The following is a 17,288-nucleotide window of genomic DNA, read 5'->3' on the forward strand; positions in this document are numbered from 1 at the left end:
GTATCAAATTTAGAATTTGTGGTACTAATGAGTAGTCTTAGCGGAGCTGGATGTGGGCATATATTGAGTCATGATGGGGTAGTTTCATTTCTCCAAAAATAATTCATGATGATGATTGGTACGACTGCAATGAGGACAATCTGGAAGGTGTTCGGCCAAGACCAAATTCACCACCAGAATGATCACCAAGTCCATAATTCCTCTTACCACCTTGAAATTCATTGGTTAGGGTTGATTGGTGACCCAATTATATTTTAGGAGTGGGATTATTTTTTAATTTTCTTTTGTTAATGGGTATTGGTAATTTTATAGATGTGGGGTTATTTTTTAATTTCTGTTTTTTAGTTCCACCGATTTGGATCTATTAAAGCTTCAACCTCTTGTACTTTCATTTGTTCATGGACAGAGAAAAACCATAATTTTCAATTTTCTTGAAAGTTGCTTGTTCTTGGGCACAATAAAGAGGGAGTAATGTTATAGTAGAGTTTTGAATTTTGCCAGGATCAGCCAACTAAAACTCAATTTGTCTCATCTGACCGAGAAAGGGTATTATGACTGCGGTAGGGCTTCTTTGGTGCTTTCAGGTCATGATGGGGTGCAAGGAGGCTCTCAGCCTACAAGTTTATGGCATATGAAGGCTCTTAATGTGTTTTTTTCGAAATTTTAGCTTCTTTATGTTTCTAGAGCTAGCTTATTGTTATTCTTTTGCATGTAAATTTGAAAAAGCGGAGATTGAGGCAAAGAGATTTTCTGTTAGGATTATCGAATTTGCTAGATTTAGGCTTGGCTGAATTTTGAGTTTTGTCTGTCATGTGTATCAGCCTAGAAAGAAGATATATGGAGGTTTTGGCGTGGAAGAGGAGATTGTAAGACTCAGAATCGTGTTTGCTCTGATACCATGTTAAAATTCAGAATAATGCAGAATAAATTGAATAATGCGTTAAAATTCAGAATAATGCAGAATAAATTGAAATACTTGATTGTTTCATTGATATGAACGGGGGTCTAAATAACTCTTACAAGAATCCTATAATACGAAAAATAATAAAAAGGAAGTGATATGAAAGGAAAGATTTATCACCTGATATCTTTAATAATCAATTCATATTAATTATTAGGAGATATAAGAAATAACATAAAATAGAAAAACAAAGAATTTCTAATCCAAGGAAATAAATATAAAATAAGAAAGGAAATATCTTCTTAATTCTAAGGAAATAATTTATTCATCATAACTTCTTACAGAAATAAATTATTTCATTTTATAACTCCTAACATTTTCCTTACTCAAATATCACAGAGATAGCAACACTATATTAGGAAATGTAGAGTAATCCATCAATTAAGTTTTCACACATTGTAAGGAAGAGTGGAGGCTATAGAGACATTTCACCTTAAGGAAATCTTAATTTTGCTTTTTGCAAGTTAGTTAGATTTTTTGCTGAACTGTTAATATTGAAGCAACTTGTCCTATTTTTCATACAGAGTACTGTGATATTCTGACAAATTGCTGAGAGAATATCCCAGAATATAGTGTAGATTTGAGGGATTTATTTTCTTGGAAGTATGATAACAAATAAAACTTAACATCCTTTTTGGTTGGGAGTGCTAAAACATGACAATTATAGCAATGGAAGGTTTTAGGCTATTTAACAACTGGATTATAACATGATATTGTCATTGAAAACCTGCGGTGTAAGGGATATTTGCATAAGTTACGTTAAGATGATAGAGTTTATCATGAGAATCGATGAACAAGTGAAAACCCTTGATCACGAAAGATAATTGGTACAATTAAATATGATTTATTTTCAATAGTAGAGAGTTAACGCATTGAAATAAGAGTTAAAAGCCATGGCACTGGTTAAGAAGGAAAGTTTTGAGAGGAAAAATATGACATAAAAAGTTATGTCTGTGACGAGGTTGTTAAGACAATAAACTTTGAGCTTGTACGATGAACATGGCATAATGGGTCATATATAACACAAGACTGAGTGGGTTGCATTAGTCAAGCTTGCAATCCATCATATTTTTTAGGTGTCACACATAAGCATTGTAAGCAATGGGTTGTATGCTTAGCAAACAATAAGCAACATATAATTTATGCGGCCTTGCATGTAACACATGTCAAAGAGGAGGTATGAGAAGCACATTGTAGGCAAGTGAATTGCAATGTGCGGTCGGGAGTAAGAAGGATGCGCAATGTGTAGTGGTGATACACACGAAGTAACGATGCACAAGAACAATATAATAGGCGCAACTAGCCCATGTGCAAGCAGGTGAGCATATAGGTGATTAAAAAGCATTTGTGTGGCATCAATGTACGCGCAATTTGCAAAATAATTATGGGTTGTATTAGGATGAGGGCTTACAAAATTGGTATGGAATCAAATAAGATGAGTAAAGTGGCTAGCATTTTGTTGCTCCAATACCATGTTTGAAGAGAGAATTATTATATATTATTTATTGAAACTTGGTACGTTTATACCGTCTTATAAGACAAGTAAGAAAAGAAGGAATTAATAAATTGAATCTTTTTAATTATGAAGGTATAAAACTATATAGAAGAAGTAGCTAGAAATCCTATTTTGTTCATCTCCAAAATTGATATTTATACGCAAAATTACTTAGAAAATATTTAAAAATTATTAATTACAATGAATTTAAAAATTAAATCTATCTTCCCAAACTTTCTCTCGCCTCTGGGGAGGATGAAACAATCAATGACATTCATTTTTCATGTTAAGTATATAAATAAATGGTAGTCCTATTTATATGTTTATTGCATGAATTTGTGGCACATATTTTTCCTTATTAAACACATGAATTTGTAACCCTTTTCATCCCTTTTTAGTAAACATGATATTTTCAATGCTTTCCTTCAAAATGGTTTGTAGTGGTGTATTATTTAAATTTGTTTAAGATAAATTTGAATGCAAGGTTACAAAATCCTTTGATAAATATGTCGTTTAACCTAGTTCCCATTAAAATTTATAGAGTGCAAATTAACCCACTGTCTGGTTTCTTTCTTATGAAATGCTTATCCATCTCCTTATATTTGGTTCAACCATAATGTACTAGATTACGCGCAATATTGATGGCAGATTTATTATCACAATTTATTCTCATCGGTCTTTTTCCTCTAATTAAGTTTTAAATATTTTAGAATAATTTTAGTCTATTAAGTGTTCAAAGATACTTGCTTTAAATTTTGATTTACCACTTTACCTTGAAACTATAGGTTATTTCTTGCATCTTCATGTCACCAAATTGTATCTCATTAGTGTGCAATATCTTGAAGTTAATCTTCTATCTACTAGGGATTCTTCATAATTAGCATCAATAATACTTTTATTTGTACGATTTTATATTTTTCTTCAGAATTCCTTTTTTTGAGATTTAATTTTAGTTATTTAATAATTGTGTAAATTGCTCAAAGGTAAGATTCATTTGGTTTGTGTGTAAATTGACTTAAAAGACTTCTATCAAAAATTGTGTTTTGTCGGGTGTGAGATAAATTTATTTTCTAACTAATATTTGTTGTCGTCCAATTTCAACCTCTATTCCTTCTTCACCACGTATCCAATTTCTAACCAAGTTTATTTGGAGTTTCAATAGCTTGCAATCATTTTTTATTTTGGGGGTTTTACATACATAACACTCAAAACTTTTGAATTTAGGTATATCACACCTAAACTTTGATATTTACATATAAAGCACATTCCGTAACTGTCGTTTTCTTTGTTGCTGATTCGACAAAGAGGAAGTTGGCCGAACCCAACAATTCGGCCTCCAGCCATCCAATCGAAAACCACGAGATGTCAGTCGAAGTTGATGGTGGGGGAGGTGGCGGCATGTAGGAGAGCGTGCGAGGCGTCTGGTGGGGAGGAGTTTTTCTGTAGTAGGGAGTTTGAGACGCTGGTGGAGAGGTTGGCCAAACAAGCTGACGACGACGTTTCTTTGGCCAAATACAAACAATAAAGACCGAGTTTAAGACGCTAGCGGGGAGGTTGGCCAAACAAGTTGACGACGACTTTTCTCTGGCCAAATACAAACAATAAAGACCGAGTGAATGATTTGCTTAAGTAGATAAAATAATAGCTACAAAACACCTTGGATTTCCCTGCGAACAGAAAGTAACTATATTCTCATCGAAGTCTTCACAGATGAAAATCGAAGATGAAAATCGACCTGGCATTGTCATAAGCGTAACTACGAATCTCGAACTCCTACATGTCGCTGCCTCCCTGCCAGCGTCTCAAACTCCCCACTGCAGCAAAACTCCCGCCACCTCCCCCACCATCAACTCCAGCTAACACCTCATGTTTATCAAAGTTTTGAGAAAAATAGGTTGAATTCTAAATAGGCTCGATGTCTTTTCCCTTTGCTTTTATTCCATTAAATAATAATCTTCATTAAATAATAATATTAAATAATAATCTTACAATCTATTTTAGGTACAAAATAAAGTGCATAATCAATGTTAGGTAAATTAATAATATATATTCCTAATCTAAATATTCAGCTAAAAGTGAAATAAATCATAATAAAGACATTGAAAATTATTTAAATAAGGAATCTCCTAATTATAGAAAACTCCTAATTTAGCTGTCTAATTTCCGTTTTTCCTGATTGACATCCCCCCTCAAATTGATGCTGACTGATCAAGAATCATCAATTTGCCAACAAGAAGCTGATAACATTATCAGGACTAAACATCCTCAAGCTGTAAGTGTTGAAGCCTGAGAGTGTCGAAACCTAGCCCGAGAGTGCCGAAGCCCGAGAGTGTCGAATCCCCGAGAGCGTCGAAGCCCACGAGTGTCGAAGCCTAAGAGTGACGAAGCTTGAGAGTGCTGAAACCGGAGAGTGTCAAAGCACGAGAGTGCCGAAGCCCAAGGAGTGTCGAAGCCGTGAATGCCAAAACTTAAGATCTATGGTTTGCCAAAGCCGAAGCCATCGATATAAGGAGTGACGAAGCCGAAACTTAAGCGGACGAAGTGAAGCGTGAGAAGCAGTCGAAGATGCCACAGAAGCAGCGATGTCTAGCGAAGAAGATCTGAATCAGACGAAAAATAATACATACATAACAACCCTTTTTCAACCCAAGAATCTTTGTATTCCACAATGAATGAATTTTGTACTTCAGAATAAGTTCCATCTCTTGGCGAGCAGACCTGCGGCATCTATCTGTCTGTCGATCAAGTTTGATATTTTTCAAGACATACTTCTTCTTTTCCACCTTGTGCTTCAAGGGAAGTGTAGAGAACAACAAGAAGAAGATACCAGATCAGCGCCGCTACTAGAGGTGGAAAAAAGCTTAAAAAGAAAGCATGATTGGAGATCCCCTGATGGCGTTGCTAAGTTCCTTGCAATTCCATAAGATGAGTCCACCTCTTGTGAATATCAGCAGTTGCTAAAACATATTCGGTACATTCCTCAATGATTTCGGGTAGGAGAGGACTAGAGCTCTAAGGCCGGTGCGAGGGAAGAGAGTCGGAGCGGGAAGAGAGTCGCAGCTAGGGCAGAGACGACGGTTGACGAGGAGAGTCGCAGCTAGGGCAGAGACGCGGGGAGGAGTGGAGATCGCGGCTATGTCTCTTGACGAGGAGATCACAGGTTGACGAGGAGAGTCGAAGGGAATAGAGGAGATCGCGACTATGTCCCTTGACGAGGAGTGTTGCAACTAGGGTAGAGACAACGCGATGAAGTGGCGAAGTGGCGCGACTAAGATAGAGACGACGCAAAGTTTTGTGTGAATGAAGCAGAAGCAGACTCAGACAAGCGAAGTTGTCGAAGATGTCTTGAACGAAGCAGAAGCAGACGCAGACGAACGCAGGCGAACGTAGCAGAAGCAAGCGCAGACGCGAAGTTGCGCAGGCGAACAAAGCAGATGCAAACGAAGATGTCGAAGATGTCGAAGATGTCGAAGAGATCGCGACGAGAAGATCGCGGCTAGGGCTACTGCTGAAGAATGCCAAGGATTCACACCGATTCTAGCTCTGATACCATGTCAAAGTTTTTAGAAAAATAGGCTGAATCCTGAATAGACCCGATGTCTTTTCCCTTTGTTTTCATTCTATTAAATAATAATCTTACAATCTATCTTAGGTACAAAATAAAGTATATAATCTATTTTAGGCAACTTAATAATATATATTCCTAATCTAAATATTCAGCTAAAAGGAAAATAAATCATAATGAAGGCATTGGAAAAAATTTAAATACGTAAGCTCCTAATTTAGCTGTCTGATTTTCGTCCTTCTTGATTGACAGTGTTTTCTGATTGGATGGCTGAAGGCCGGATCATTGGGTTTGGCCGACTTCCTCTTTGTCAGATTAGTGGCATAGAAAACGGTGATTACGGAATGTGTTTTACATAAATATCAAAGTTTAGCTGTGATATACATAAATTTGAAAGTTTTGAGTACTATGTATGTAAAAATCCCTTTTATTTTTTACAAAGATATATAACATATTTTATTGAGATAAATTTTTTTCCTCAACCGAACCTTTTTATGTTAAGTTTTTTTTAACTAATTTATTATTTTTGTTGTTTTCATTTGTAACAATTAAATCATTAGCATTTACTTTAACTATTAATAGTTTTTCATTAATGCAATGTTAATGAAGGTTATATGATCTTGGTGTAATTTTTTTCAGTGCACTTTTCTTTTTTTATGGTATCCTTTTAATTCTTATTTTATTGTACCTCAGTTAGCATTTGTGGTATTTTGATGGTTCTCAATCTTGATACATACAAGAAAGGCTTTATATGTTGGAGAAATTTTTGGAAGGATGTGTATTTGTATGGAGTTTAGAGAAGAATGTATGATAATTGGTTGATTTTTGTTTTGAGAATTACATAATAATAATTCTTAAACATGAGCTTGCCAGAGAGTTTAAGTGGACTTTATCTTTCTTCTCTACACCGGGAAAGATTTAGCGATAGAAGTAATATGTTGTTCTTACAAGTGCAGCTAGAATATCAAAGTGAATGAAAAGCGGGTGATGATAGATTGTCATACATATGATATGATATTATGGCTGGTTTGATCCTTTAGAATGTTCAAAAAGTTAATGATTAATGTTATATATGGGTTCAAATATTAGAATTCTCGTAACAGGTGCCCAACTTCATGCAGGCAAATCTAAGTAATGCAAATCTTGAAGGTGCACTTGCTACTGGAAATACATCCTTTAAAGGATCAAATATTAAAGGAGCAGGTATGCTAGAGATTTATATGGTGTTTAGTTCCATGATATTTAATTATTGTTACATAGATTTTAAGTTAAATATTAAAGGAGCAGGTATTAAAGGGCTGTTATTTCGTTTCATAAAATTTTATCATGAATCCTCCTAATGCTTGCGTTTATTGATTTGAATCTTTGGTGATATGCTTGAATAAGTCTTAGTTTTATTGTGATGGGGCAAACATTAAGAACTCTGAAGTTTACTAGACTGAAATTTGGAGACGTGACACATCTAAGTGCAAATATCACCTAGTATGGGTGAAATGAGAGATGTGATGCAAGCGACTAAGATTTAGAGTTTTCTAACAAAACTAGTATGATGTTGGTATTAATTCTTGAAAGAGAACCTTGAGGATTCAATTTTCACAATTTATCAATTAATCTAACAACTTAATTTTTTGAAATATGAAGTCAAAGGGAGTTTTGAACCATATCGAATCATCAAGTAATTCCAATCTGCTTTTCATAAACTTGTCAAATTTAAACAAAATAAGTGAAATAACAAGTCAATAAATTATTTGGATGAAATAAGAACAATAACAACAACAACAAGCTTTTATCCCACTAATTGGGGTTGGCTACATGAATCCTTTTTCTCCATTAAGTCCTATTTAGTGTCATATTTTCATTTAATTTTAATAAATTAAGATCTTTTTTTATGCAATGCGCCTAAATCTTTTTAGGTCTACCTTTGTCTTTCTTAACATAAGTCGAATCTAAAACTTCTACTCTCCTGACAAAATCATCAAATGGTCGATGTTTTTTTTTACCAAACCATTTAAAACGACTCTATCTAATCTTATGTGTCATTGGAGCTATGCCAACCCTACCATTTCGCATTTAGTCTCTAGTTGTCAAGCCACTCATCCACCTAAGCATTCTCATCTCAGTGACACAACTTTGTTTTATACTTCTCTTACCAACTTGAATTCTATTGATAACATTCTCATCTATATCACCTTCACCTGGAACTATAGACACGAGATATCTAAAACGATCACACATTTTAATGATTTGTTCACTCATAGTTAAAACTCTGCCGGTAGAGCTACTACTACTAAAATTACAATCCATGTATTCAGTTTTAGATCTAATCAAACGAAGGTCGTTAAACTTCAATGTAGACCTCCATAATTCAAGTTTTTCTTAAACTCTCTCTTTAGTCTTATCCACAAGAAGGATATCATCAGTGAAAAGAATACATCGAGGTACATCCTTATGTTATTGTCCAGTAAGATCATCCATAACTAAAGCAAAAAGCTATGGCTTAAAACCGATCCCTGATGAAATGCAATTGAGCTCCTTCTGTTCGAACACAAGTAACAACATTAGTATACATAATTTTAATGACTTGAATATAAGTCATATCAACACCTTTTTTCTCTAGATCTTCTGTTGAAACCTTATCGTAAGCTTTCTCTAAATCTAAAAAAAACATATGTTGATCCTCCTTATTTTTTTTGTACTTCTCCCTCAAACCTCTCAATAAATGAATAGATTCCATAGTGGATCTGCCCGGCATAAATCTAAACTGATTATGAGAAATATTTGTATCACGTCTTAACCTATGTTCAATTACCTTTTTCTCATAATTTTAAAGTACGACATATCAACTTAATTCCTCTATAATTTGCACAATCTTGTACATCCCTTTTATTCTTAAAAATGGAGACCAAAATACTCTTCCCCCACTTCTCAAGCGTTTCTTTAGCTTTTAAAATAATATTAAAGAATTTAGTAAGCCAAGAAACTCTCAAATCTTCAAATATTTTCACACTTCAATTGAGATATCATCATGTCCTGCTGATTTTCCACCCTTGATTTTTTTTAAAGTCTCGTCAACTTCCTTTTTACTAATGTGAAGGCAAAATTAAAACATTTTATTATTATTAATGATATTAAAATCACTAAGATCGATCATATTTTTAAAAACTTCATTGAAAAATTTATTAAAGTAGCTCACTCATCTATGTTGAATATATTCCTTGAAGAAAAAAACAGCTTGATTTTCATCTCTAATACACTTGAATTAAATCTCTATTTCATTCTCTTTAGTATCTAATGTATTATAAAGATCACTAAAAGCAGAATTTTAGTTTTACAAATTATTCTCTTAGCCTGGGCCGCCTTATATTTTTCTCAATTTTCTAAGCATTTACATTTAAATCAATTTTTATAACACAACTTCTTATATTTTATCTTCTCTTGCATATTATTATTCTATCACCAACTATTTCTATTTGTAAAAATTTTTCTTTTTGATTTTCCAAGTACATTTTTTGTCACCTTTTTAATAGTACTTGTTATTTTATCTCACACAGAATTCATTTCTTCCTAAGCATCCCAAATTTTGAAATCTTAAAGTTTACTTATAAAAAATATCAAGATAAGAAAAGCCAAGGCTTAAAGTCAATACATGGGGATAAATTCACTCGTAGTCAAATAGTTGCACTTGAAAATCATATATCTAAAATGCTCATATCATATTGAAAATTGAAAAAAAGACAATATTATTAAAAAAAGTCGGTGTTTACATGCCCCAAAATATTTTTTTATAAATTTCTCTCTTAGGCTAGTACATATAATTGCATGTTATTCATCTAATCCAAATATAAATTAAATATTCAAATGATAAGGATAAAAATCAATTTTCTTAAAATCAAACAACTAAATATTTAGCAACTATAAAATATGAGACCCAAAAATACAACAAATTCCGCCCATATAACTGAGGCAAAGAACTTGTTACGCTGGAGCATACAATCAATTTAATCTTTCGTTAATTATATTATTTGGTATACAAAGATCTTAATAGGTTAGTGTTAGGGCATGCACGAGATTGTGGTTTGAAGATTTAGGTTTAGGGTTTGGGGGAGATCGTATGTTTGTCAAATTGTAGGTGTTCAGAGAGATTACCTACCTCTTGAATTATCAGTGCTTATTTTTATGTATTTGAGTTGTGTTATTTTGTGTTAATGAAGAAATATTTTTTTTTTGTCCTTATTTATATGCGTATCAAATTGATATGAGAGCATTTCTAGGAAGAATTATCGATTATAGGGCATAAACTCATTTTGCCCTAATATGTGTGGAAGGATCGCGGTGCACAAGGCTTTAGAAATTGTGGGTCTTCGATTGAAGCAAAGAAAGGATTGCGCTTTTGAAGCCAACGGAGGGATCAGATCACTCTTGGGAAGCCTCCTTGGGATCAGATTGCGATTAGGAAAAGGGATCGTGACATAAAGTGCGCTTAATCTGATCGATTTGGATGCAAACACCGGCGGGATCACGATATATAAGTGTTGCCTTCGTTTGATACAGTCGTGATAAGAGTTAGTTGGGAAGCATCAACGGGATTGTGACACAATATATGGTGCGATGACACGATAAGAGCTAGCCGGGAAGCATTGTGACATGATTAGAGATAGCTTGGAAGCGTCGCAGCGCAACACAAGGACCACGAAGGAATCACGACGTTTAGGTCGCGATTGGAGACAACCTGGAAGCCACCGACCGCATGATACAGTTGTGTTTTGGGACAACGGGGAAGCCATCGATGGGATTAAATGAGTTACAAAACTTCACCGAAAGTAATGAATGCATTGGACAAGAAATTAGAGGAAAATGTGAGTCAAATTAGATCGAAAAGAGAGGAGCGTCTCTCATCTATGGCGGGCGACTCTCAGGGGACATTCACAACTTTGGAAGAAATGATGAGAAATATCGTGGAGTGTCACACAAAATTGCCTCTGCCCGACGTTTGATCAAGCGACGACATATGGAGCGGACACGAGCAGTAGCAATCTGAAGGATTTGTCAGCATCAGGGCAGCTTAGCTTCTTTAGTCGGATCTGGAGTCATGGGATCGAGTGAAGGAATCACGAGCAGACTTGAACAACAACACTTGGAAAGAGTATCATGATATTTTGTTGGTTGGAACAAATAGAAGCAGGCGGGATGGAGTGAAGGAGTCGGGAGTGGGAATTGGGAGGACGTGCGCTTTGGGGTTGGAGAAGATTGATTCCGAGAATTTTTGCCTCAAACATGGAACCAAGGTACGTGGGACCACGACGGAGGGCGGCATCCAAATGTGTCAGTGCATTTCGTCGCTGCAACCTTTCTTGCGGAAGACGATTCAATAGTAATTATGGGTACGAGACATGCGAAGAAAAGCATGAGAGAGTGTAATGGACGAATTTTGACATTGCAGAGTATTCAGGAGGAAGGCAAGATGGTGGTGCTTCACGGTGACCCCAGTTTGTGCAAGACTTTGGTAAAGCTCAAGACCAAGATGAGGGAAATTAAGGATACAAGTCTTGGGTTTTGGATCGAGTTGTATAGTTTGGAAGGGACACATGATAGGGAGTTAACAGAGATTCCAGTGATCAATGAGCTAGTAGATGAGTTGTTTGGTGTTGTGTTATTTTCCCAGATTGATTTGAAGTTAGGTACCAATATATTCAGATAAGGCCGAAGGATGTGTACAAGATTGTATTTCGAACTCATGAGGATCCCTACAAATTTTTTATTAAATAGAAATGATTGTCAGATGATGACGCCACAAAGGGAGCCATGTTATTGGATCCAACATTTTTTTCTCTTCCACCATGAGGACGAGCATTTTTTTGGGAGGGGAGTAATGTCACATCGGTGCCTATGGACAATTTAACTTTTTGCTTTTTATTATTGTTTGGATAGGGCTTAAAAGGTTAGGGTTAGGTTATGCATGAGATTGTGGTCTTAACTTTTAGGTTTAGAGTTCAGAATAGATCGCCTACCTCTCAAATTGTAGGTGTTGAGAGAGATCATCACCTTTCGAATTTTAGGTGCTTATTTTTATGTATTTTAGTTGTATTGTTTTGTGTTAGTGAAGAAAAATATTTTGTTTACCCTAATTTTTGTAAAAAATCATATTGATTTGTATCAAAATCACACCCTGCATAACAGCATGCACCTTTAACCGTTGCAAGCTCCCCAGCTTGAAAAGGAATAGCCATAGTTCAACTCATTCAGAATAAAATCGAAGCCGCACGTTCGCGCGCGGCTCTTTAAGTCCCAGATATTTCAAGCCCCAGAGAACCCTGCTATTCTCTGTAACATAAATCACAAAATCAAACAAAACTGGAGTCAAAATTCCTGCTTCAGCCCGGACAAAAGCCTTTTAAGTCCAAATCCCACCGTCTAAGAGACGGAGACTGTTAAAATGTTGTTATTTACACATCTAACACCTAAACTTTAATGTTTATGTACATGCCACCTTACCTATGCATGCATGAAAAGGTGTATTTCACTTTTTTTAAACTTAAAATGGTGATATAACACCTAAACTTTAATTTTTATGTACATGACACCTTATCTATACATGAAAATGTGTATTTCACTTTTTAAAAGTTAAAATGATTATATTTTTTATGTGATATAAAAAATTATGTGATATAAAAAATGGTGGGTGTTATAAAATTATAAATGTAAAAAATTAAATTTTAGGTGTTGGATAGATAAATATATTGGAGTTGGGCGGTATGTATGCAAATGCAAATATTTGCTTTTAGTTCCTCCCTTCTTATTATCACTTGTTTGCCATCTTAAAATCAAAAGTATCAAATTAAAACCAAATGAGGGAAATATATTACTCGGTTATTATTTTTACTTCACAGACTTCACTGATGTTCCACTGAGAGATGACCAACGAGAATACCTCTGCAGAGTTGCTGATGGGTAATAGTTTCTAAACACATCATCATTTTCTTGGCCGTGTTGTGGATAATTACATACAAATCACCCGAAACATTGATATTCACAAATTAACCACCCAGGTGATTTTTTTGAATAACCAAACCAATGTATTTACGCATGCCACGATCTAACTTTTGAGAATTTGATAAGAATGAAAATTTGGGTTGGGTTTTATCATGAATTTTGATATTTGAGTGAGAAATTGAAAAATGGAGGACGAAAGGTGGTTGATTTGAAAATAGGAAGTTTCGGGTGGTCTGAACGTAATTGCCCCATTGTTGTTCCTATCCATCTAAAACTGAAATCAGAATGGTCTCTGAACTTGGTCAGGGTGAATCCAATGACTGGGAATGCCACAAGAGACTCGTTACTCTGCAATTGATACAGCTCCTTGATCTTTATTATATGTACAGTTCAACGTTTGGCTGGTTTTACCATTTTTTCTTAAACTTGGATAGGGAAGTAATAAATAGATTATATTGGGGTTGGGTGCAGTTTTTGACTTCTTAAACTTATTGCATATGGTTGTGAATATGAAGAGCTTATTCATCATAAAAATGTTTTTATTTTATTCTACTTTTTTTTTTATTTTATTTGGAAAATGTACATACATACCACAGCTATGTATTTATGTATCTAACATCTAAAGTTTGATATTTACACTCGTAACACTTTGGTGTCATAAGCATATGCATGAGAAGATGTATTTCAGTTCTTAAAAGTTGATAATGATGATATTTTTGGTGTGATGCTAAAGTTTAGTGTTATAAATGTAAATATGAAAGCTTAGGTGTTAGATATGCAAATACTTAAGAATTGTGTTGTTTGTATGTAAAAACCCTTTATTTATTTTTTTAAGTGTATTCTTATGTCGATTGTGATCAAAGTCTTTGTGATGTTTTGGGTGTCAAGGTTTGATTTGGCATGATAATTGAAGTTAGACCCCAATACAAAAATTGTTTGTTTTGGGTTAACTCTTTGGGTTCAGATTGAGTTTAGGGCAGCATTGCAAGGGCTAATAATAAGAAACCCAAAAATGTGAACCGGTTTCATCAATGGCGTCTTTGTATTAAAAAGACTAATTTAATAAGAACTTGCCGTAAATTTGGTTAAATTTTGTTTCTTAACCTTTGAATACTTTATGTATGATATTGTAGGTTTAAGGCAGTGTTTTATTGCTTGCTAAAAAATACTATAATATGTTATTACATAGGTTATCACCACAAATGTATGCTCTAATATATGCATGCTACAGTGCTCTAGTTATGGTGTATTATGTTATAATATATTAAGGATCACTTTATGCTCATAAAAACATAATTAACATTTCTTCAGGCTGTATAACTAATTGAAAATGACATGTTAAATTTTTTAGGTGGTTGGGTTTAATATTGTTCGTGAGTTTATATAATCCGGGTGAATCTATGTATAGGGGTGAAAACGAGGCTCGCTCGTGTTCGGCCCGTTTATATTTCGAGCTCAAAAAATGTGTTCGTGTTCGGCTCGTTTGCTTAGAGAGCCGAATATGAGCTGTTCACAAACAAAGAGTCGTTTTGACAACCCTAATCGCAAAGCCATAAAATGTTAAGGATTGGGGCAAGATTTAAAACATCATTTGAATCTAAATTGATAATTTTTATTCTATTTTCTTCATTAATATTTTTAATTGATTATAAATTTTTGTAGTCTTGTAGTCAATTAATTTTTTTAAAAATACTACTCATCAAAGATATATATATAATTGATTAGTAGTATTTCGTGACAAAACGAGCCGAGCACAAACAAATAAATATTTGTTCGTGTACGGCTCGTTACCTTAGCAAACGAGCCGAACATGAGCTTCTTAACGAGTCAAACACGAATTGTTCGCGAACAACGAGCCGTTTTGACAACCCTATCTACGTAAGAAGGGTGAAGGAAGATAGTGGATCTGCTATCTAAGCTTGAACTATATGCCTTTATGATGATCCTTCCCCTGAAAGTGAGAAGGAGATTATCTAAAGAGAAAGAAAGAATGAAAGAGAAAATAAGTAAAATTTAGAGTTACAGTATGAGAGCCCAACCTAAAACGGTATCTTCCCTTTTTTATATATGAGGAAAATGCTAAAATATGAGTCCTAGTTTAAAATTTTGTGAACGACTTGATGCAAAATTTCAATGTGGATGTCAAATGGTTCATAATTGAATATGTGGCATATATCAAATCTTTTATTTCAGTCTTAATTTTTTTCGTTATGTCAATTTTGAGTATCACTTGTGAGGCGAGTTCGCTTGTGAGGCGAGTTCGGCTGATAGGTTTGATTGATCATTCTGCTAGGTGAGTTCATCAGGTGAATCCGTCAGGTGATTCTAGTAGGTTAGACCTCCTAATTAGACTGTCGGGTAAATTCAATAGGTCAGTTTGCCAAGTTAGTTTGGTAGCTGGTACATGACAACTAATACATTAGCGAGTAGGGTCGGCTCATCGCCTCAGCAGATCAATCCGGTGGTGAAAATATCTTCTGAGTTGATAGGCTTACAAAACCCATGAGGCCTATTAGGCGTGTGTTTTGGTCCCAAATGCTTTTTTTTTTTTTTACATTTAGTTTCTAGATTTTATAGTTCCTTTAACAGGTTATTGGAAGAAGAATAAGAGAACGAAAGTTGCCTGTTTCTCAGGTTATTAGTTATTTAGCGCACTCTGATGATGATATGTAATTGCTAAGATGTACAATAGTTTTTCATAATTTTATGGTGTTCTTTGGTAGTCGGATCGTGGGATAATATGAAGGTATCTGCGATGATCTCAAGATGTGTTTTGGATTGCTTATGTTTGTCCTATCTCAAGTTGGACGAGGTGTAGTGCCAACTACATGGAGTTATGACTTTTTCTCAAAGGATTCCTCCTGAGCCCCTTGTGGAAGATATTAATATCATGAATCTTGTCTTAAGCAAGAAGAGAGAAGCTGCTCCATAGGATGCGGCGGCAGCACCCGTATTAGAGGTTGGTCTGTTGGGAGGTGTCCATGTCGATCCGAACGACCCGGCGAAGATCATTCTTTTGACTTATATGGCAAGTTGAAGTCAACCAGCATCATGAAGCTTTCTGAAATGAAAGTGGACCAAGTTTTGAGATATTAATAAGTTTTAATGTGATCTTTTTGTGTTCTGCTTGAATATAGGTATGTTGGTTGATTAGCGAATTAATCGAGTGGTTGCCTTGATGCCTCAGATGGCTCTGGTTGAGGTTCACCCTAAAAGACAAAGGCCGGGGGAGAGGGAGAAGACAGGGCAGGTTACTCCCGCTGTTATTTTTGATGAACTTCCTTGGGATGATTCAATTTAAAAGGTCGTATTATCATTATCCGATCTTTGAAACTTATGACATTGTGTTTTCTATTTTTCATCTTTACGAAAGCAACAATACCTCCTCCTCCCAAGTTTTTGATAGATTGGAAACTCAAACTGACCATAACTCAAGAAGGTGATGCTGATGTTGCGTTTTCAGTTTTGGCTAATCTCATCATCCTTGATGAGGAGCAAAATGACGAAGATAAGGTTCCTCCATCTCGTCTGCAGGACTCGTTCAAGTGGGCGGTCGACCCAAAGTCGATTAAGTTTAGTCAGTCGAGCCAAAAAATTAAATGGATGACATGCTGACATGCATGTAAAATGCTAGAAATACCTCAATGCAGGCCCCTATAAAACAAGGGAAAATATGTAACGTCATTATATTATACCCTCTTCTTTATAAATAGGAGTGTGAACTGATGCGTGCAAAAGAATTTGCAATAGTAGAGTAATTGAGGTATATGAAAAAACCAAAAAAAAACCTTAGCTTTGCGCAATAACCCATCACACACTCATGTACGTGAAAAAACCAAAAAAAAAAAAAAAAACCACAATGGTATGACCCAATTGAACGGATCCAGTATATATTGGTGATTATAGATATAATTCATGGTCCCACCGGTGGGAAAGTTATATAATCTCCGAAGCTACAACTTCGGTGTGTGGATGTACTTGTCGCCCCGTAATAGGGGGATCACATCCGGGAGTATTAGTCTAGACTTTAATCAATCTTTGGTAAGGCTATCAAAACGGCTCGTTATTTGTGCACAGTTCGTGTTTGACTTGTTAATAGGCTCGTGTTCGATTTGTTCAATAAGTTAACGAGCCGAATACGAATATTTTTTTTTGTTTGATATATAAACGAGCTGAACACAAAAAAAAATTTGTTCGTTCTTGTTCAAATAGTTTTGGCTCAAAATTATTATTATTATTATTATTATTATTATTATTATTATTATTATTATTATTAT

At 34.9% G+C, this 17,288-nt stretch overlaps 1 protein-coding gene across 2 annotated transcripts in view; it reads left to right on the plus strand.

Annotated features, from left to right (window-relative positions):
• Positions 1-13,523, plus strand: part of LOC110018232 (thylakoid lumenal 15 kDa protein 1, chloroplastic) — a 39,589-nt gene extending 26,066 nt beyond the window's left edge. Inside the window, exons 5-7 of one of the 2 annotated variants that reach the window (XM_020715495.1) lie at positions 7,125-7,224; positions 12,909-12,969; positions 13,318-13,523. In XM_020715495.1, coding sequence (XP_020571154.1) covers positions 7,125-7,224; positions 12,909-12,969; positions 13,318-13,369 — 213 coding nt within the window. In that variant the 3' untranslated portion in view covers positions 13,370-13,523. The remainder of the gene's footprint in view (positions 1-7,124; positions 7,225-12,908; positions 12,970-13,317) is intronic. The other variant, XM_020715497.1, reaches the window with a different exon arrangement.
• Positions 13,524-17,288: the final 3,765 nt, after the last annotated feature.

The sequence above is a fragment of the Phalaenopsis equestris genome, unplaced genomic scaffold (genome assembly GCF_001263595.1).
Source record: "Phalaenopsis equestris unplaced genomic scaffold, ASM126359v1 Scaffold000006, whole genome shotgun sequence".
In the NCBI taxonomy this organism is placed as follows: Eukaryota; Viridiplantae; Streptophyta; class Magnoliopsida; order Asparagales; family Orchidaceae; genus Phalaenopsis; species Phalaenopsis equestris.